The sequence below is a fragment of the Morone saxatilis genome, unplaced genomic scaffold, assembly GCF_004916995.1.
Source record: "Morone saxatilis isolate NCDOM2014 unplaced genomic scaffold, NCSU_SB_2.0 Contig14, whole genome shotgun sequence".
Lineage (NCBI taxonomy): Eukaryota > Metazoa > Chordata > Actinopteri > Moronidae > Morone > Morone saxatilis.
The window spans coordinates 4,171,512-4,194,289 of record NW_023339696.1 but is presented as its reverse complement, the minus strand read 5'-3'; the positions used below and the strand labels follow the sequence as shown (position 1 = coordinate 4,194,289).

The window sequence follows — 22,778 nt, the reverse complement described above, 5'->3', positions numbered from 1 at the left end:
GGCACGTTGTTTTGTGTTGCAGATAACTGATTTTCTACTCCAACCACATGAAAACACAATACCTAAAGCTGCTATCCACCTCCACAGTATTAGTGGTAATGATTTAAACAGTCCACAGTGATACATTGAAGAGCTTTATTAAACAAACTGTAAAAAGAGACTTATTTGCAAGGAAATTCTCAATCATCACTGCTGATTAACTGAATACGGCAATCTATGGTCGGTCACAGATTTGTCAGTAAACACGAACGTGAAAGAAAAGTTCATTTACATGCATGTGACTTTAACTGCCGCCATAGCAACACAAAGCCCTTGCAGAGTTGGGTCTATAAGGCCTAAACTAATATCTATAATGAAATTAAGATACATTTTAAAGAAAATGTTAAAGAAGAAGAAAATATCTTTTATAGAAAAACTTTCTAACCATAATTTTGCTCAAGATACACAGCCAACAGTTTAAGTAAAATTAAATGTAACTTTTGGCTTTCAAACACAAAAATAAAGATATTGAACCTAAAACAGAAACACACTTATATATATTTACACAAGAATTAATGTCAGCACCTACCTTTAACACACCTAAAGGGAAAAGCAGATACTCTATAAATCCTCTGTAGCAGCTCAGAGGATCACAATACAAAACCAGCACATTTGTACAAAAAGATTTTTTTTTCCCCCAAGACAATGGTGACAAACTTGGTCAAATGACAGACAAGTTTCTGTCAAACTAAATAATAAATGCTGATTCATTTGACTTAAAGAAAAAGTCAGACAAAAAGGGTTGCCCACTTACTAACCAAACTGGGAACCAGGCTAAATATTTTGATGTCTTGATCTTAAAGAAAGAAGACATTTTAAAAGCACAGTGCACTGATGTGTTGCAGCCAGAACAACCTGGTAACTGGCATGTTGATGTTACCACTACCAAAGGACTTAACCCTTGCAGAACCAAGATTTCTCACTGATTTTCAGACGGTGTACAGTATGTGTTGTGCTGTGTGTGACTGATAACTACATCACATTACTTTCTGCCTGAAGGAGAAGCAAACTGGAATGGCGAGTGCCCCATCAGGCCTATCATGGGCTGGGGAGGGTTGAACTGCTGAGCCATCAGGGGCTGGGGGGCCGATGAAGCGGGCGCGGTCTGCCCCACTCCGCCACCCCCCGACCCGGAGCTGGCCCTGGAGCTGCTGCCGTTGTTATTCTGGTACTGGTCGTATGAGTTGGAGCTGGAGCCGTAGCTGCGTCCTCCGTCCCTGCTGCTGCGGTCTCTGTAAGAGGAGGAAGATGAGGTGGAGCGGTCGCCGTCCCGGCTGCTTCCTCCGCGGCTGTCTCTGCTGTCGCGACCATAGCTGCTGCTGCTGCTGCGGCTGTCCTTGGTGCCGCTGCCCCCGCCCACGGAACGCATTCGCCTGTCACACTCGTCCTGGTACATCAGGTTGGGATTGTTAGAACTGGAGTTCCCGCGGAAACGGGGACGGCCACCTGGAAATAAAGGACAGAGGAGGAGGAATTGCCATCGGACTGTGTTGGCTCATCAGACTAACAACTGTTTGGTAATGGGATAAAGCACTAACACCTCTCAAACACGGTCAGGTGTTAGCGATTTATCCCATCTTTCACAATGCAGTCAAATAGTCACCTCCTCCGCCTCCTCCTCCTCCACGTCCATTATCAACAAGCTGCAGTAGCTTGGGATTGATGGCCTGCCGGGCCTCCTCCAGGACCCGGATCAGCTCGCGGGCCTGGCGGATGTTCCCCGGAGTGAAGAAGGTGTAGGCAGTGCCTTTGTTGGTGCTGCGGGCAGTACGGCCGATACGGTGGATGTAGTCCTCCGATGAGTTGGGATAGTCGTAATTGATGACGAACTTGACATCCTCCACATCTTCATATTTGAGGCGGTAGCGGGGTCGAGAAGGGGTGATGGGATCGGTTACGGGGATGGAAAAGACAAAAACACAAGTCAGACCAAAACTAACACTGTTGGGAAATCAATCAATCTACTCCATTCATGAATTTTAAGTTTTGTGCTTCTGGAAGTGGGAACATTTAGACAGACAATACCTGCAAGACACCCATCATCCTCTGAAAGCAACACTTACCTGTTCAATGTGTAACTATGTGTACACCATTAGAAAATGAATTTACTTACCATGCCAATTACAAAACAGGGCTCAATAGTCTAGTATGGTAATAAAGTACTTGCACACATGCAATTAAGTTCTGCCAAAGCTACAGAACTGAATTAAGTGATGAAAAAAGGTTAGTGGTTTGCTGAATAATTTGGACAATATTAAGTAAAATTTTTAAAGAGAAAAACAAATTCTATGAGGCAAATGACCCTAAAATGAAACCTAGCAGATGATCCTTGTGTGTCAGACAGATTTAGCGCTCTACAGGAGTTGCGGATTCATAAATGAGATCAGTTTCTTTTAGGGTAAAGAGAATCTGTTCAAAACAAATCAGAGGTCTGTTTCTCATTACAGTTGACAAAGGGCTCAGAAAACACTGCTGATTAGAGGAAAAACAGGTCTTGTTTTGGAAGCAAAATGATGAAGGCTGGTGGAAGAGAAAATGGGAAAAGGGGAGGTGGGGGGGCAGGTTGAGGTACAGTACTTACCCTGTCTCAGAGATTTAGTGATGGCTTACAAAGTAACCTCTCTGTCCCCCTACCCATCACCAGTCCTGGGAGGTCTGCAGGGGTAGGAGGAGAGCGGACAGGACAAAAAGCAGTCCCTTCTCCCACCTCGCCACTCCTCCACAACACTCCCAAAGCTGGAAACTGTCTGGGCCAGAGCTCCAGATGGACTGCTGGGATGCGGCCCTACTCTAGTCCTATTTTTTGCCTCTTTCTGACATCCAGCCTTTTTTTTTTTTTTTTTTCTTCCTGGAGATGTTACTGCTGGGTTTATCTAGCACTGGGTGGCGAGGAGAGGCCTTTACTGGATTCTTTCATGGAAACTTCAAGGATCTTAAGTCCTTGTGAGAACCTACTCTGCTATTTCTTACATTAGTGGGTGGCCGTGACAAGTAAGTTCTTATCATGATGTAGAGCGGGGCTTTGATTGGTGTGGCTTGTTCCAAATGCCCCCCAGGGTCACTTCCAACGGCAGTGATGTCAACGAGCCCAGCTTTTCAAGTTTAGTAACAAGAAACAGACACTAAGGAGAAGATATGTGGATGTTTTCTGTACGAGGGGTCTGAGAGTGGGCTCTGGCAGTCTGTGCTAGTCCTTATGGAGACATTTAGCACTTCATCAAGAGCTGGTGAGTTATTAACAGACTGAACTGGTGGTCAGGTATAATGTGTACAAAGAAAAAAATGGCTGAAGTGTTAAAAACAAAACAGGAGTTGAAAGCAGGACACAGTAGATTTGGGGACAGGGGGCAAAGGGACAAAAAGGACAGAGGTCAGAAATGGTTTGAAGAAAAGATGGGAGGTTAAAGGAAGGCGGGTGGGGTGGTGGACAGGAGGTATAGAAAAGAGAGGAATGAGAGAAAGAAGCAGACATTTGAGAAGTGGTGGAAAAAGAGAGACGTGTGAGGGAGGGAGGCAGAGAAATTGAATGAAAGAAAGGACAGACAGGGAGGGAAATCGATTATAGAGAGGTGGCTCCTCCAGGCCAGGACTCCTGCCAGCCAGGACCAGACATGACGTCCGCAGAGGGAGAGGCCGGCCGGCACAGCCAGTGGTGGGGGGTGTCAGGGGCTGGCATCAGGGGGCAGTTCAGAGGGGAGCCTCCAGCATAGCCGTCCATGCCCGGCTTTGGCTGCTTTCCACCCTCACTTCCCGGCAGTTGTCTCTTTCTCTGTCTTCTTGTAACGCACCACTGTATCTCAGTGGTATGTATCATCTATCAGCGTGTATTATCTGCAGGACCAATTTGGGTTCAAATTTTGCCGTACGAAGTTTGTTACTGGGAATGGAAATGTATCTCCACAGGGACTGTGCAGGAACGTTTTCTTAATCCATATCCCATCAGATTAATACACGGATCGAGAAAACTTTGTTAAAAAGTCTCTGAGTCAATTTAATCAGGAACAAATGGTGTGGTGCGTCACTGTGATGATGGCATGGCCGAGGGGAGCCCACCCTCCTCCATACCCCCCTCTTCGCCCTCTCGCCTGACAGCTGCCCCCGACCCTACGATCAAATTTGGAAGCCCAGCAGCACCCCGCGCTCGCCCCCTCCCCCCCTCTGTTGCCCAGGCAGCCAGTGTCCTGGAAGGGGGGAGAGTTTTGTTTGTGGGCTCTGTTCTAGGGATTCAGTGGAGATGGCTGTGTGGGACTGATTAATCAGGCCGTCTCTCTCCCCAAGTCAGCTTTCGATTTGTCATGCCTAGGTCCGGCTGCAGGCTCCCGAGGGCCTGTGTGCTTCTAGTTGCCCGAGGAGAGACTTGGAAACAACAAACAAAAACAAAATGAAAAGAAAACAAATGAACATAGAATTAGGTTAAAAGGTTGATTGCCATCCTGTAAGGGGCTGCTTCACTAGCCTCGCCCCTTACATCTTCACACTTTATTAACATCTTATTCAATAGAGCAAAGTGGCTTAAATCCTCACAGGAAACCCTGCTTCCAATATGATACACTTCTTAGATACACATCTGAGAAGCATCATATGCTCTTTGACAGAAAGCAAATCTCTATGTGTGCGCGGTTCACTTTTAATCATAAATCTACGGTAAATAAACATGCAGTGAAGAGTCTGATCATTATATAATGACCATTGTTGTTGTTATTACTACATTGCGATTATACTACATTTTAAAAACAGTTAAATATTGTGTGTGTGTTTGTGTGTGTGTGGTTATACTGAGGAAATGATTTGCGTTGCACCCAGGACATACCCAGACCACGCGAGGCCACATCAGTAGCGATGAGGATGGGAGCTTTGCCGCTACGAAATTCTGCAGCACGAGACAAAGAACGGGCGATAAGGAGCCAAACATTATTCTCAAAGAGACAGCATCGGAGAAAAGAAAAACGGTCTGTCGTACCCGATAACACCCAGTCTCTCTCTGGCTGGCTCTTGTCACCATGAATACACATCGCTGGCCACCTACAAGACAGACAAGCAACCTGTCATAATGAGCCATTCGTAATTCCAGAAAGGAAATGCAAACCCAATCCAAATCAGTGTTGGGTCAAAAGTCTTTTTTTGAGCGTGTACAGTGTCTTTATTCACACCAGCTACATGTACTCACCCATCACGTCTCATCCTGCGTGTGAGATCGTCACATCGTTTCTTGGTCTCCACGAAGATGATGGTCTTGTTCTCCTTCTCAGCCATAATCTCCTCCATCAGCTGGATCAACCTGAGAACAGCAAACAAAAAAATAATCAACACATACATAATATTTACAGGTTTTCCATGTATACAATGCTCACGTATCTCTTCAAAAAATAGAGGAAACAATCCTTTAATTAAGGCTTGAAAGGGGCAGGCAAGAGATTCAACACACAGGAAAGGAGTAAGAAGCAAGAATAAAGTAATATCACAAAGGAAGAAGACCCTGAAGAATACAAACCAAACTAGCTGTAATAAACAAAAGCAGGGAAAAACAGATGCAACAAGCCTCTTACTTGTGGTCCTTCTCGCTCTCCATACAGACATCGACTATCTGAAGGATGTTGTGGTTGGCGCTGAGTTCCAGCGCTCCAACATTGATTTGGACATAGTCTTTCAGAAAGTCCTCCGCCAGCTGGCGAACCTCTTTAGGCCAGGTAGCACTCCACATCAGGGTCTGTCTGTCGGGCTGGCAAAGACAGGAGCACACCAAATAAACAAAAACAGGTAACAACAACAACAATATGCACATGCTATAAAAGTAGGAAATTCTCCGGCTGCTAAAAGACAAACAATAACTAAACTAATAACTGATAAATAATATAAGTGTACAAGTGTATTAGCTTTACCCTGATCTGGTCCACAATCTTGCGAATCTGTGGTTCAAACCCCATGTCCAGCATGCGGTCAGCTTCATCCAGAACTAAATACGTGCAGCGTTTCAGGTTGGTCTTTCCAGCCTCAAGGAAGTCAATCAGACGACCTGGAGTGGCGATGCAGATCTCAACACCTAGGACAAACAAACCTATGTTTCAGTGTCTTATATAACTGATTACACTCAAAAAAACATCAATTACAGACTAACTCAATGTGGATTTCAATGGATAACCATTGTTTAGCTAAAAATAAAAATAACTAGTTCGTAATGTGACCCAAAATAGTGTCAATCCCTCACCTCTCTCCAGGTCTCGGATTTGAGGTCCCTTGGGAGAACCCCCATACACACAGGTGCTTTTGATGCGGGACGACTTTCCGTAGTCGTATGCCACCTGCTGGACCTGCTGCGCCAGTTCTCTCGTGGGGGCCAGAACCAAGCACTGCAGAGCACACAACACCATAACAATCCACTGATTAGTGCATTGGACACTTTGAGATTGTGTTAAGAAGGCTTTTAATATCATTACTGTACACGTATCTCAAAGCAGACTACTCAGACATTAGTGTATTCCTTTTCTCTTCACGTACAATGGGTCCATCTCCACGCTCCAGGTAGGGCTGATGATTGATGTGCACAATGGCAGGCAGCAGATACTTCACAAAGAAGAAAGGGGGAGAGGTCAGTGAGTTATGCCGCTGTGTGATTCACCAGCTCGTTACTTATTTATCTTTGCAAATACAGGGGTAAAGGGAGGTACGCGTCTCACCGATAACGTCTTCCCAGAGCCAGTCTGAGCAATGCCCACCATGTCTCTACCGCTGAGGGCCAGAGGGAAACCTTGAGCCTGAATGGCTGTGGGCTCCTTGAAATTCTGCTGCATCAGTACATCCATTACATACTCTAGATGGAGAGGCAGAAAACAAATATTCCAGTTAACTCTCTAACAGCAGACTTAGTTGGAGTCGATGTGTAATCCACGGGGTTGCTTACGGGGAAACTGTGCCTGATGGAAGTTGGTGATGGGCTTTGGGCAGCCGGAGCCTCGAACAGTGATTTCTTTCTTCCTGCGATACTCCTCTTCATCATACTGAAAGCACAACACATGAAGCCAGTGTGTGAATCCAACACAGAAAACACCAGAGCCTCTCTTTTCATGACCCCAAACAAAGGGGATGGTTAGATAGGCATCACACGACCACACTGTGACATTTGAGCTGTACCTGGCTCATCCGCTGCACTTCTGAATGTTCACTGTAAAAGTTCTTCTCAAATTTGGGAAGCTCGTCCAGGTCCCATCTCTTCTTTCGTAAACGTTCCCCGGGGTTCCCAAACTTCCTCCCCGGCGGTGGGCCGCCTCTGCTGGACCCGAAACGAGGGCTCCTGCGACATGAGCAGACACACACCGTGTAGCTAGGTATGCGACAGCGGTCTGGGCCGCAATAATAACACCATATGTCAGCACTGTCAAGCACAATTTTAGCACGAAAGCCCGTTTACAATGACAACTATACTGACGCTTTGGGCTAGCCTTAGCTCGCATGCTAACTGGTTGTTTTGACTTTTCGCTGCTTACCCTCTGTCACGGCCGCGGTCTCGGTCCCTGTCTCCGTACGAACCTCTCATTTTGGGCACACTGGCTCGTCTTTTGGGGGGTGAAGCAGTTCCTTTATGTAGCCTTTAGCTCCGCGGGGCCTGGTTACCTGCCTTTCACTTGTCGTTACCGTCTCAGGCCTAGCTCCAGAGCCACCGACGCTCTCCCTCTGTCTCAGCCAAATGCTAACGTTAATGTTAGCTTGTAACGCCGACTGGGTGGAGAAACTGTCTCTTTCTTACTATAAGCTTGTTGAAAAGTCAAATATGACACCACGCCATGGTTTTGGTGAGACGAATTTAAACTGAAGTCCAACGGACACAATAATAAGTCGCAGCAAGCTCTTGTTGTAGCTCTGCTGTGTTGTTGTTAGCGCTCAGTTACTGTGATTGGCTGGCTGCTTGGGAAGCCCCGCCCCCCCACATGATTGACATCCTCATGGCCTGAAACGCATTCCTGCGACAGTATGTGAATATTGTGAAAATACTCCATTACAAGTAACTGTCTAGTTATTCAATTGTCAAATAATCATACATATGTAAAGATTTGCATATAAGCAGCATCGTTTTGTAGCTGGTGGAGGTAGAGCTAATCTTTAATATTTCATATAGTGTTCGCTAGTTTAATTTTAAGTTTAATGGGCATCATGTCTTCATGTGAATTCAAGTAATTGAGTAGTATATTACATATAATGGTGAAGATGGTAATGGTGTCTACAAGCTTGGCATAACACAATGTGAACATGTGACATAATTTATCTTGGCCAAAATATTATCACAATAATTATGAAAATATAATTAAAACTTTTAAAATGGCACTTAAAAATACTTTACCTTAAATATTGTTAATACACATTTATTGCATTGATAGGGACCTCATCTCCTTGACCTTAATTTTGAAAACTCTGCTATTTCACACATCCAGTTAAAACTTTTTTGTGGGAGATACATCGGGCAAAGCTTTTTGAGAGTCTTCAGTCATGGTGACAGGGTTGGGATTTTGGTATGACAGGACAGATGTGAGCTCCCTCTTGTCCCGTTGTTAAAAATAATTCAGAAAATCAATATAGGACTGTCTGCTGGAGAGCAAGACTGCTTTTTGAAGTCAAACAATAATATTGTATATCATCACATCCATACCACAAGCTGACTTGAACAAACACCTGGCAGAAATGTCGTTTGCATCTGTCTTTTATTTCCTTTTCACCACCAATAGAAACCAACATAGCATAAAAACATGAGATAATATTACCAATATACAAATTAAAGTATACAACAGAAATAAAACCAGAGAATATATGAAAATTAAAATATTAAACTAAAGCACTATACCAAGCAATACCAAGTCATCATCATAAATGTTTCGCAGTGCTTAGTTTAACTCTATATACAATGTTCTTGCCTTTCTGGTACAATATTTCCTTGTTTAATATATTCAGCTTTGTGATTAACATCCAGATTTTAAATCACATAGTATCAAAACAAATAATCAGACACTATTTTGAATCAAAAAAGAGTCTGATATGCTGTTACACTGGGGCAAAGTATAAGGCAGTGAATTTCACTTTTTCAATACCATTAAGTCAATGTTACATTAATAGAACAAATTCACTCGACCTTGCCTTCAACTGAAGCTCTACAGGTTCGGTGGAAAGATGGATACACAAGTCATATTAACTGTTAATTATTTTGTGTAGGAGATGGTTGGTAGTGATATGAATCAGAATCAGAATCAGAAATACTTTAATAATCCCCGTGGGGAAATTACTTAAATTATATATATTTATATGTGTTAGCAGTCACAGCTGAAAACCAACAGTTTAACAAACACTTCAATTATTCTGCTAACTGAATACAGATTTCTCATCAGGAAGTCGATTGTACTCTTCTGAGGATGCACATCAATTTGGCTGTTTTCTTCATCCTGACTACATTCATTACTCACAAGGACTGTATTGTTTGTTAACCTGCAGTCAATGGGCTTGAGTCAATGTGTAAAATCAGTTTGGACTCTGCACTCGACATGACAAGAGGAAAAAAAAACGATGAATTGCACATTTATAGGCAGCAGCGTCGCCTATGGAAAGGATCCACTCAGGTTGTATACCTGATGTCGTGCTCCTCCATCAAATATTTAGAATCACACACAAGTGACTTCTATACTGGCCTCTGCTAAAACGCATATTAAACAGTAGTTGGTCGCGTGTGAACAATAAACTCAAACTATTATACTATTATCTTTTTCCAAAAGATAATAAGACCTAGAGGAGGACAGGCAGGTCTAAAGGTTTTGACTCACTTTAGTTTTTTTTCTACCATGCATCACTGTCTTCTAGCATAGTGTGCCCCGTACATGTATTAATCATAAGTACATGTATATTTTCTAACACTACCTGAATATTCTATTATCTCGCAACTTTTAATGCCCATATATTTTTTTTCTGGATGTGAGTCCAGTTGGATTAAAAGCCTTGTTTGCACTGACAGATCTCTGCATGGCCTTATCTGTCTGTAATGATCAATGTCCTCACTCTCACTGCTACTATAGCAGTGAGGCCATTATAAACGATACCAGCAGAGGCAGGCCTGATCTGTGCTACATGTAATGCCCTTAATTATGGGATTACAATCCATAGCACATCACAGCTGGGCCGGCACTGCAGGGAAGTGTTGCTTCTTCAGTAATCTGTAATCTGTGTGGGTGTTGTCCTTCCGTCGGTCTCTCTGCCCCACACTGAAATCTCTCCTGCAGCTGTTCCCTCTGTGCGAGGAGCCCAAGTCAGGCCAACAGCTGGAGTTGTACAATTAATCTTTTGAGTCACTTGTTCATATGAACCCACAACAAAATGCAAACAAACACAGAATATTCAGCATATTAATTCAACATTTCTGGAATGACAAATTTCCAACAAACTAGTCTTTCAATGAGTTACACCTTCAAGGTCATAAAAGATTTAAATAAAAAAATATTTGTGATTCAATTCTTATATATTAAAGCCCTGGAATTCGAAGGCTCCTTAGTTTAGTTTGACTATAAATCATTTCTACGTCTTGAGACAGTGTCTCATTAGCTGGAGCACAGGGTACTGCTCCCTCTATTTGGCAATGTTTCGGTACTAGGCAGAGTTGGCAGAGGGGTGAGGGGGAGTGTGGATCGAGAATCTGTACAAAAAAAACGAAAAGATGAAAGAGGCCATGTGTTTTAGATGAAGATGGCACTTACTTGCTCTAGCACAAACCTGATATCTGTCATCGTTTTCGATGTGGTGCAGCATAAGGACGCTATATGCAGGCACAGGTGTCTGAACCAATCCATATTAAATGGATGTAGATATGGTATTTCTGTCAGTATTGGCCTTTATTACATCAACACAAATGACAACTAAATAAACCTAAAAATCTCAATTTCTCCTCTCCCCAACTATATTTGTGATAACTTTTCTACCCTCTTCATGCTCCCTCTTCTCCTACGGTACCATTATTCCGCCTCTTCTTCCTTATAATACACTCAAGCCCTTCCGACAGTCTGTTTCGTATGTCTGACATGAATCTTATGTTTTCACTGTTGTCTAAATGTGGAAAAAAAAGAAGGAAAGAAAACAGAATCTGATCTTCCTTGTTAAGGTAGCAACAATGGATCTGATCTGTCTCACATAGCTGATAAAAAAAAATCAATATGGGCTACAAGAGTAAAGTGAGCCTCTGAGTGAGCGTTTGAGTCTCAGAACTCGTCGTCGGAGCTGAGGAGCAGGGTCTTTTCGTTGTCCCCGCGGGTGCTGAGGTTACTGTGGCTGCGTGAGAGGGGTGGCCCCCCACCTCTCTCAAGTGTGGACTGCTGGGTGTACTGCTGATAAGCTGGGGAGAAGTTATGGATGGCGTCCTGGACCATGTCCCCTGGATTCATGGTCTCCTTGAGGCTGCTGGAGATGCTCTTCATTGGGGCACAGCGACCTGGAGGTGGGAAGGTTAGAAAATGAATAAAGAGAGACAGAGCAGGATGGATAGGGAGGGCAATATGAAAGTAACAGATGAGTGAGAAAAAGCACAGAAACTATGTTTCCATCCAGCTGTTTAGATTAACTGAGGCAACCGTTAGGGGTTTTTCAATGGCTGATGCTGATATTAGAGAGCAGGGCGACCAATGGCCAATATATAATGCTGATATCAAAACCAAGAAATTATCATACACATTATAATCTAATCTACATGGCTATTTTAGCCAGTTAGCCAGACATGTTGTTTTAGATTAGAATTGTATTAATTAATGAAACAGAAAAATACATTGGTGTACTCCTATAACATAATATATACGCTAGCCAGTAATGGTTGCATGAGAGGTATAGTACAGGGAAATCAACTTTTTCACCACCTTCCCAAAACTCACAGCCAAACTTCCCAAAACTATACAGGCAGCCACACTGACATGGCTGCCTGAAGATGTGACTGCAAACATATTTTGTTTATCAGCCTTGTGAGCGCAGGCATTTGCTAATGCTGTTTATCTCAAAATGCCACGTCTATCAATTGTCAAGCTGGATGGAAACAGTTTAATTCCAGTTAAAATTCCACATAAAATACAAATTTAGCTAAATTTAAGAAGCAGGATGGAATAAAAAAAATCTGCTTTTCTGCTGAGAGAGCAGAAGGGGGACACTGGGTGGGCCAGGGTAGGAACAAAATGGGGCCAGGAGAAATGAAAATGTTCACTGACTGCAAAATATACTTAAGGACACAAAACAAGACAGCCGTAACCCCCATGACTTTAAATATATAAACTGAATTCATGCTGAACTGCAAACAATGTTAAAGTAATGAACATTTAACTACAATCAAACACAAAAAGGGTAACAAAAAGAACTGTAATGGGGGCAAACATAGAGAACTGATACAGATACAGACAAAATACAGCTAACATCAGACCTACCGTACTGTCCATAGATAGGAAATGAGCCTGTCAGTGCAGCACAGTGAAGAAGAGAGAAAAAAGGAGAGACAAAGAAAGACAAGGAACACAAGATGAAAATGAAGGAACAGAAGAACAAAGCAGAAGAAAAGAGAAAGACTCAAAATAGAGAGTGTCAAAGATAGGAATCAGTAAAGTAAAAAGGCTGGGACACAAAGAGCGAGGTCAGATCAGCTCTGTAAGGTTGAGGGAATCAGTATCGAGACCCATTTCACAATGTTCACAGCAGACAGAATATGGTACACCATTACATACAGGCTCTCTTTCTCATTATAAAACACATTTTGCTTAACCGTTGTGATCCCAAACCCATCAGAACTACACCAGCCTCTTAAGACCTGCAAACACACACACACTTCCCTTACCATATGAGTCCAGTCTCTTATCCATGTAGACCTTATAAGTAAAGGCATGGCGCAAAGCAACAGCAGCAAAGAACATCTCAATGCAGATGATGAAGTTTTGGTAACCAGCGGCAACCGTTCCCTCGCCCACAGAGAAGTCGGCCGAGCTGATCTGAGGGATGGCTCCGCACTTCTCCAGAATGGCCAGCAGCATCCCTGAAGTGCACAAACACGGGCGGGGGGAGAGAACAGAAATCACAAACGGAGAACAGACACAAAGAGAGTTTTCAACGGCACACATTTGAATCTGTGCATGAGAGAACCTGAGTGGAGACAGAAATTGAACATCTGTTCAAAAACTGAAAAGGTCCCTGGTGAGGTAATGACACCAGAGTTGATGATTGTTGGAACACTGGAATGACTAACCAAGACGGTTTCATTGAGTTTTATTTTGTTTCTGTGAGTTTTAATGAAGTGTATTTCAAAATGAGTTAACAAGGCAACTGAACAGCTCTTAGTTTGATAAAAGAGAATAATTCAGAAGGTGTACGTTTTCAGAAAACAGATGTTTCATATATTTTCTTTCTTGACATCTTGAGTTTATTTTGTTTATTAAAGCTAAGAGAGCTTGTTGCACGTAGCAAACTCGCTGCTCGTCTCCCAGCTGTGAAACTACTTGGGGCGGTGACTGAAGGGGGAAATGTCCAGTTGGACATTTTTAACATACCTTTTCATCTGATTTAATTTCTGGCAGTGCAATGCAGTATCATAGATTTCACATGACTGCACCGCAAAACCCATAAATGGCAGCAGCAAAAACACCATCCAGAGGTTTTTCTTGAATGAAAATAGCTGTCTTTTAATTATAGTATGCAATCTTAGTGCGCACACTAGAATATTTGCACAGAAGGGAACAATTACAGGTTTCCATTTTTTTTGCCAATCTTTTGGAAATTCATTTAAAATGTGCCCAATATTTGGATACAGATACATACCTACAGACTGCTGAACAAAATCATGTCAGAAAAAGTGGGTATGTGTGCTGATGTGTGCTAACAAGCACAGATCGTGTTCTTCTTACCTTGCCAGAAGGAGAGAAAGATGACTGACTTGACCATGAAGAACTTAAGCACAGGGTTGTACGGGACAAGCAGTTCACGCGTGGCAAAGTAGAAGAGGAAGAGGGCGTAGAGTGACAGACTGACTGAGATGTTGTAGATAATGGTCACGTACAGGTAACCACTAGCCACACTGAAGGAGAGAGACACAAAAGAATGTGCTTTAGCTATGACACACATGACAAACGTCTAAGTGATTAAACAAAGGAAGTGAAACCATTTAAAATAGTGTCCTAGTTCTGGGAAAGCTGCGGCTCGGTTGATGAGTGTATTTCTACATAAATATGCAGCTCCGGGTCATCAAGTTCATTAAAATATGGACTGTAGAGCAGCACTTATACAGGCCCTCATTAGAGATCTTATAGTAATGACCTAACAACTGCACAGTAGAGATAACTAGAGACTTTCTAGAGCGTTTCTATCTTTTGATTACTCATTACAGATATGAATTGTCTGAATTCAGAGGGTGTGTTAAACTCTGCTCAGCCATTAATGGTCTAAAGTCTGTCAGTGTCTGCAGTAGTGTGACACAACATGGAGCATGGAGATGTCCATGTTGTGAATGACGGTGGGAACATTGTTCAGGAAACATACTTAAAGTCTCCATCTTTGTATTTCCCAAAGGCCTGAAGAAGGACAGTGATCACTGCCATCAGGGGTTTCACCACACAGAACTGGAGAGTTGCCTGAGGAAGCAAGAGTGTGTGAGAGGGGGGGAATTAAACATGGTAGGTATGAGGTAAAAAAGAGAAGATCAGAGAATAACAGGTCAATAAAAAGCAGTAAAAGCAGAAAGGCCATACCAGTTTGTTTAACTTTCTAAACTACAGTAATTTAATCTTAAATTATCTGCATGTAGATTTTTATACCGTATGGACATTTTTATGGATATGCAAGTCATATTGAATCTATAGTTAACATAATAAAACATTAGGGATGCATGATATGGAATTTTTTTTCAGCTGATATAATGAGCATAATAAGGTAACTGATAATTTATCAATTTTGTATTTTAAAGAGAAGTTCACAATCTTAAGTTTATGTGAGTTCATGTGATGGCAAGAAACACAGTTGGCACCAAGAACAGTTTTGACTCTTCAAATGTTCTAGTAAAATCCATCAAAAAACTTCCACAAAGAATTCAAAATAATATATCATTATTATCAACCGATTATTTATTGGCTAGAATTTAATTATTGGAATAATACATAACAATATAAATATCACATTATCAGCCGATGATCTACCTGCCCTGATAATTATTGTGCACGCCTATGAAAGTAGTTCATATATCTGTAAAGCACAACACATAAACATAGATATAACACCCTTCGATTGGTACCTGTTTGCAAAACCTGAGGAAACCAATGGAGTACGTCTTGCCCCACAGACAGCAGGTTCCATACATACAGCTTGACCTAAAGTGGAGTGCAGGTTCATACAGGTCCAAATCGTTATCATGACATTTCTCAAGCAATTGTTTAGACCAAAAAGAAAGAAATGAAATTAAAAAAAGAGGGAAGATGAGAGCTAAAGACTTACTCAATGGGTTTCCCTCTGATCTCAGCCATGATGGCGCTCTCTCCTCCCAGATATTCATAACACAGACTCAGGAAGTTGTAGATGACAAAGGCTGCAGTGTCACACGTGGGAAAAAAAGGTTATGTTTTTTAGCCATAAAGTAAGTGTAAGTGTTTCAAGCATTAGATTAGAAGCAAATTTGTGCAGAAAATCCAGATTCAGGGTTACACATCATGTCAGAGTCAACCAAGGGTTCATCCCTCTCTAGCAGGAGAAAGTCTGAAGCTAATTTTGACTTCAGAATGGCTCACAAGTAAATAAGAAACCTACATTTATACTAAGGTTCTTACAAAAATAGCATGTCGATGTTGCTGATGTGGGGTTGGTTATTTCTAACAGCCTCCAAAAACACACTGATGCATGATCACTGAAGCCGATGTTGTCGACAACCCATGGTGTAACGGTCGTAATTACAGTTATGCTTTTCTGATTTTGTTTTAGAACTGCTGAGCTTGCCATTTCAAGGAAGAGAGGTGAGTCATCCCCATCAGCAGGCTTAGAGATGATTGGGTAATGTTGTGGGTGAGGTATAAGCCTAAGCATAATTGTATGGTACAGTATCTCTAGCACTGGGGGCAGAAGTGGATAATGGTAAAGATAATGGGACACCTGTGGAAACATTGTTGCAGAAAGCAAACGCTGAAGAAAGCTCATGGTCGTGTCACGCTGCCACACAACGCTGTCACGTAACACAAACGGTTCAGAGAAACAATACAGATCTTACACAACAGAACGACGCACATTTAGGCCTGTGATAATCACTCATGTAATGCGTTACGTAACTAACACAAAAAGTCACATGTTACAATACGATTCTGATCTGTATTAGCAGTATTCTTCCACAGCATCGTGGACCTAAACGTGAAGCTACACCAGGTGTGCCTCTAATCCCTTTCTATTCTACCCACTGGTCGGATCTCATAAGTAATCGACTTAATCAAAGCAACAGGCTGCACTGGTTGCATTTACAGATTTTTGGGTGTGTTTTATTTAAGCAAGGCTTCGGATGAACATCCCATCCAAGGTATGGTTACAGTTACGCAACAGAAAACAAGCTACGCGGCTAAACAGCAAAGTCTGAGCTGTCTGACAGGAATAAAAAAATCTACAGATTCATGTCTGGAGACCACTGCTCTAGTGGCACGTCTTTCATAGATGGAAAGACATATGTGCTCTCATCTTTCTATCCCTCTTATTTACACTTATTAGTCACAAAAAAGCACACATGGCAGTTATATGATGTTCTGTGCACTGGACTGGTCAATCATGTACTGGCTATTTATTTATTTTGCTGAGTAACATATAATTCAAGTAAACCTGACTGGGCTGCATACTGATCCCAGCAATTGGCGTCCCTGAGTGAGCACAGTGTGTTTCGTCTGCTGCCCCAGGTGTTCTCAGGCTAATTTAAGGGTAACCCACGGATACCAGCTCCCTACTGCCGCTGCTCTCTTTACTGTTTCAAGTGGCTGAGTTTAAAAGCACGCCTGTGATTGCAGCACACCGCCAGAACAAAGTCAGCACAGGGTTGGCTTTGTGGGATAACTACGCATTCAGTATTATTTTCACTTGCACTGCTTTTAGCTTGAAAGGGACTCGCAGTATGAAATACTTTTAACACGCAGTTTGAAAGAATAAATATTCAAGAGTGTCAATAATAAGAGCAACTCCACAGAAATGGCTTATTGCAAGGACAAAGCGGACTATTCAATACTGTCTTATTAAAACTCGGTCATATAATAGCAGTAACAGTATACTTTCATACACTATTCTACCATTTAGTCATTCTGTAATATGTACTGAATTGTGATATGCACTCCAAAAGAGACATAAAAATACATATTTAACAGCAGTAGCATAACAGGCAGATACAGTAATGGGCCCCACATGTGCACAAGGTACACAACATTGGTATAAATGGATAGAAAGAGAATTTAGAAAGAACTAAAGGTACATTTTGGGGATGTTTATGCACTTTGTTGGAAGAGGAACAAATACTCTACTACCGGCAGCTGAGTGAGCTTGTGTCTGTGTGTGTAAGAGAGAGAGAGAAGCAAACACTGGCAGCATGAAAACAATTTAAAATGCTTCTTTCTCTAAATACTGTGCACTTACTGCACTATGTGTATATTCTCAGGGTTCACACTCTTTGTAAGAAATCATTTTCCAGGACCTTTAAGTTCTGGAAAAACTGTACTTGATGCTGGAAAGTCAGTTCAACTTTGCATCTGGAGAACCCGTTTGAAGACTTAATACTCACCCAGGTTTCAGTAGGTGAGTGAGGGGCTACAGATAACAGAGATTATTTCCAGGATATTTTATCATTTTAATCAATGTCCATGTGTTATCATGACTGGAAATGTAGTCTCTAAATTTCCAGCCTTTTCAGGTTTCCCAGGATGCATGGGAACCCTGTATTTTACCTGCAGTGGACGGCACTAACTGTGTCTATAATAAACCCTATGTCTGTCTCTACATTAAACAATACATTGCCCTAACAGGTGCTGCCCTACCATGGCGTCTCTCAGACACTGTCACAACTGCTACACTACGAGTACAGCAGACTGAGCAAACACTGCTCACAGCTGCCTTTCATGACAGGATATTGTCAGTGTGTACAGGGGCACAACGAACCATTGTTTTAAGGAACAATTAAACTGTCGGCTCTGTTTCTGATGAATCAGTTCGAATCAGTTCACTGTTTAGTGTACAATGCCAGAAAATGATGTGATGAATCCAATGAGATTTCTTTGAATTGATTATCCAACCAACAGTTCAAACCCCAAAGGTTTTCAGTTTGCAATGATATGAACAGAGAATAGCAGCAAATCCTCAGTCTGAGTCGCTTGAACCAGCTGATATTTGGCATCTTTGCCTTCCTGTAGCTAAACTAACAGCACTAAAATCATGTTCAGGCAATTACCCTTATAAAGCACATGTGATGATGGAATAATAAGAGCAAACATAACCATTGCATGTTATGGAATCGCTTGGAATCTGCCTCAATACTCAGATGCAATAGCTGCATTACAGGCTTGTAAGCTGTAAAGAATAAGCTTACGATTTATCGGCTCACAAGTGAGAAGCCTTTTAAAAGTCTTTGCAAAGGATTTGCTCGTTTTCATACAGTTGCTAGGAAACAGGATCCCCCTCCCCTGCAATCCCAAGAGGCCATGGAGACACAAGAACAAAGATGGCAACCTTTGTAAATGAAGACACTGCAAAGGCCATCTGCCACTGAGGTATCACAACACATAAATTCTCACACCCTTATTTCTACTGGGAGTCAAAAGACACATTAGATCACAAAACACCAACTCCCACCACTGTGGTGAATACTGGTCTGTTGTTTGCATGCCACTTATGGCAGCGTGTAATGCAGCCTGCAGCAGAACACGCTAGTGGAGCGGTTCATTGCGCTGCGTTCCTCTATTCACTCACCTTCGTAGCAGTCTCGGACCGTGTCAAAGTACACATAGTACTCCTCATTGGTGAAGAAAAGAAGGCTCAGCCAGGAGTCGAAGGCATAGATGGGGACTATGAAGAGGATCCTTACTATGTGCCTCTGCTCGTTTGGAGAGCTGTAGTAACGTAGGTGCATGTATATCTACAAAGAAGAGAGAAAGAACAGAGGTGAAAAGAGTATTCACCAAAATAGATCAAGTCCAAATATCAATTCTACGGCAGAAGTTTATATTATTCCTCTGATCTTTTATGATTCTGGCACGAATTCGGTGCACAAATGAGTCCCAGAAACATGAACCTGACATCAGACATCACACACTGTCTCAGTTGTGGATAATTGTGTCCACATGTGTGGTGACTGAATGCTCTTTCAGCACAACAAAAACAGGCTTTAACTTTTAACATCAGCCTTCTGTAAGTTAGCTATGGGAGCAGCGGGAACATCTTTTCTTGATCATATTGAATCATCATTTGTACTCTTTGCAACAGAGCTGCTCACGCTAGAAATACTGCATAAGCTACAAGAAATTAAATAATCAAAGGAGGGAGAGAAAGACAAGAAAATACACTGGAACACAGGCATAGGTGCAAAGGAATGAGAACTAAAATTAATTTATTGATACCAATACAAGTCTACCAATCGAAAAAACAATAGGCCTACACAGATTTTCAGCGTCAACACAACTGTTTTATTATCTCAGAGTCTGAACACAGTGAAGTAACAGAGAAGTAAGAATTCATGTGACTCCACTGTTCAACTGCTGTTTTATTTGGAACCGGTTCTCAACTGGAACTGGTTCTCGAGTCCCAACAGTGACACCCATACACCCTTTTCTCGCTCATTTTTCCTCCCTGTGCAGCGAGCGTGAAAGGGTCTTGCTGGCTGGGAACTAATGGCCGAGTCAAACTGGCTGTAGCATCATTATTTCAAAATAATTAAATGAGAGAATATTTGAACATTTGTTTCCATTTAGGTTTTCTTAGTCAAAGAAGAAAAATCTGATCCATAAAATAGGATATTTAAGATTTGCTGCTCGGCTGGGAAGCAGTGGCTTCCACCCTTACTTGAAGTTATAGTTTTACAGACATTACAACTAGCACTGTTGTCAATATTTCTTTGTGAAGCCACGCTTTGGACCGCTTCTCCCTCTCCGCCATGACTCGTTCTTATTGACGCTTGAGTTTGGAAAACATGCCAGCGTCAATAAAAGGAACTGATAAGTTCGGAGGCATATGTTTCCGGTGGATTGGACGATTTAGAACCGGTTGTTAACATTCAAAACAACCTAAAAATGCTTGTGTCAGTTGATGAACAGCAGATTGGCAGGATGCAGAACACATACAATTATAATCTAAAATGTGCAAAATATCCCAAGAATTAGGTCTTGTGTATACAGAACTGTTATACCGTGGATTTTAATGTTTGAAACAGCCACACATCTCGGTCACATTATAATAATGAGGTAGGAAAAGAAACTGCGAGGGGAATATTCATCAGCTTCCTCCTTGTGAAACCACAGCCCAGAATGTGGTGGATAAATGGGTTAGCTGCATAATTTCTGCCTCATGCAACTTGCATGTGTGTTCTCATCAGACTCTAGTCTGTCTGCACAGGCCAGAATACAGCCAGTATACATCTGCCTGAGCTGTATGTTGGAGTACTGTGTGTGGGAAGGGTGTGGGTTGTGTGCGTGCACTGACACAAGGGCTTGTTTTGGGTAATGGATACTGGGCTTTTATCACTCCTATTGAGAGCAGCAGACGGCAGGAAGAGCAGGGCGGGCCTTTGTCACCAGCACGTCGGTCTGCTCCATCCGGCTCCTTTCCACTTACACAATGTCCCACCTATCACCTTTCCTGGCCTGTAAACAGACACACACCTTTGGTAAAATAACAAACAGTGGGTGACAACACACCAAGCGAGACAGTGCACTCCGCTCACAGGCCTTGTTGCTAGGTGACCCCCCCCTGCACAGACTCACACCCATCCCATGCTCTTTGATGTCGTAGTGGAGCCAGGAGCACCTGTTGCCAGAGTGACAGTGGGCTCTTCTTTAACCCCGTACTTGAAGAGCAGCAGCGAACAATGGAGGACAAATCATTAACCTAAGCCTCCAGGAACAACAGATCTCACTTACATATAAGTGACGCTCACCAAAAGACTTCAGTGTAACATGAGGGCTGACAGAAACAAGGCAAACAGCACGTACGCACTATACTGCACCACTAACACCTCTCCTAAAACCCTTTTCAACACTATTCTGAACTGACAAAGCACAGGAAACTAGTTGATATCCTCTAAACCTAGATTTCTATAGGCTACAGACAAGCAGCAGTTCATGCAGCACACACCCTATGGCTAGGCTACCTGAGGTATTTGTCATGCTGGGTGTGCTTCAAGGGGCATAATCGACCTCAGTCAATCAAAATCGGCACAAGAGGCTCCCTGGAGGCCTTGGGGATGAGGAGCTGACCATGAATTGCAACATCCCCGGATACCCTTTTGGTATTTGTTTCATGTCGAAAAAGAAACCTACAACAACTAGACGCTCATCTGAAAGGGCATCCTTTATATAATTGTTTCTAACACTTAGTGTTTGCAACTATCTTAGGAGGATAGCTCAGGCTGATCTTGGGTAAGAAGTCTGACTTACTCTGGTAGCAAACATCCCTAGAACAGCAGTCAATCGCACTTTTTTATTCCTAAAAAATAGGTACATTTTATTTACTCTCGTTGCAGTCACATAACCCTAAATGTGTATTAAGCATCCACGTGTAAGTGCTCAGTTTTCAGCCAATGCTTGGCTAGTAATTTGGATACACTAAGTAAAAAATCAGTCAGTATCTGGAAGAAGCGTTCCCCCCACAGGATGTGAAACTTTCTAAGTGCACACATATGTTTGCTGTGTGACCACGCACACACAGAACCATAGATTAACAGGGGCTCATGGAAAATGAATGAATGAATGAATGTGTCTGCTGTTTGCTTTTTCTGTGCTTTTGCTCAAAAGGAGTTGTTTGTACTCAACAAACTCCAACAAATTGGAAAATAACTAGCTGTGGACACAGAAACTGAAATCATGACGTTAGTTAGGTTAGTTCGAACCCTCTGGGACACATGCCAGGCTCTCCTTACCTGGTGACACGTGATCAGAAGAGCTGTCCAAACAAAAAACCCCGATATTGTTTGGGCAGTCGAGGTCATGAGGAAGAAGGGCTCTTCTGGTGTGACCACTGGTGCTTCTGGCATCCAGGAGGAGTTGGATCCTTGTGGGGCCACAGTGGCTGGGGGCCCAGGGGCAATGCCGACAGGAGAGTCATTACCCAACCTCTCTGACAGGGTTATGTCTCGCTGCCAAAGCTGACTCATCTGTATGAACAAAGGGTGTAGATGAGACTAAATCAAGACGCTCTCTAGGTAATACAAACTAATTTAGCCAATACATTTGAAATAAGTAGCTTATGGTCGACAACAACCCCTGTGTTCCCGTTATAAAGCCTGAATGAAACACTCTGCATTGCAACCGGCGTGCGCAGACTAAGACCTAAATCTCAGGCCAACATCTGCTGATGTTAGAATGAGGAAACAGAAAAAGATACAGAGCAGAGCAAACTAGGACACTGCACGGATCTACAGCGCAAAAGAGATTGTGTGGAGAGACAGACGAGGCGAGATCAAAACAGAGGGAGTGAAAAGAGGAGGCATAAGGTAGGTGGGTGAGGAGAGGCTGATAAAGAGTGTAAAAACCACACACGCCAACACATGGAGG

General features: G+C 42.5%; 2 protein-coding genes across 3 annotated transcripts in view; both read right to left on the bottom strand.

Annotated features, from left to right (window-relative positions):
• Positions 1-121: 121 nt before the first annotated feature.
• Positions 122-7,926, bottom strand: LOC118323532 (probable ATP-dependent RNA helicase DDX17). Its single transcript, XM_035655520.1, has 13 exons — positions 7,521-7,926; positions 7,168-7,327; positions 6,938-7,034; positions 6,714-6,847; positions 6,535-6,600; positions 6,245-6,386; positions 5,919-6,079; positions 5,586-5,758; positions 5,207-5,317; positions 5,000-5,061; positions 4,850-4,909; positions 1,643-1,885; positions 122-1,485 (listed from the first exon to the last, which is right to left on the bottom strand). Exons 1-13 carry the CDS (start codon positions 7,568-7,570, stop codon positions 1,022-1,024), a joined length of 1,923 nt encoding a protein of 640 aa, XP_035511413.1. The 5' UTR covers positions 7,571-7,926; the 3' UTR covers positions 122-1,021.
• Positions 7,927-8,712: 786 nt separating this feature from the next.
• Positions 8,713-22,778, bottom strand: part of LOC118323396 (transmembrane protein 184B-like) — a 16,472-nt gene continuing 2,406 nt past the window's right edge. The window contains exons 3-11 of one of the 2 annotated variants that reach the window (XM_035655353.1): positions 22,145-22,378; positions 18,985-19,150; positions 15,505-15,595; positions 15,305-15,380; positions 14,557-14,648; positions 13,926-14,095; positions 12,866-13,060; positions 12,462-12,488; positions 8,713-11,488 (exon numbers count right to left, since the gene is read on the bottom strand). In XM_035655353.1, the coding sequence (XP_035511246.1) occupies positions 11,259-11,488; positions 12,462-12,488; positions 12,866-13,060; positions 13,926-14,095; positions 14,557-14,648; positions 15,305-15,380; positions 15,505-15,595; positions 18,985-19,150; positions 22,145-22,378 (1,281 nt within the window). In that variant the 3' untranslated portion in view covers positions 8,713-11,258. The remainder of the gene's footprint in view (positions 11,489-12,461; positions 12,489-12,865; positions 13,061-13,925; positions 14,096-14,556; positions 14,649-15,304; positions 15,381-15,504; positions 15,596-18,984; positions 19,151-22,144; positions 22,379-22,778) is intronic. The other variant, XM_035655354.1, reaches the window with a different exon arrangement.

What these genes read in the sequence shown, in the direction of transcription:
- LOC118323532 (XM_035655520.1), bottom strand. Translation starts at nt 7,570, where the DNA reads ATGAGAGGTTCGTACGGAGACAGGGACCGAGACCGCGGCCGTGACAGA. An exon ending in GACCGCGGCCGTGACAGAGG is followed by an intron (nt 7,328 to 7,520) that starts GTAAGCAGCGAA and finishes CTCATGTCGCAG; the next exon opens with GAGCCCTCGTTTCGGGTCCA. An exon ending in GAGAGCGAGAAGGACCACAA is followed by an intron (nt 5,318 to 5,585) that starts GTAAGAGGCTTG and finishes TGCTGTTCTCAG; the next exon opens with GTTGATCCAGCTGATGGAGG.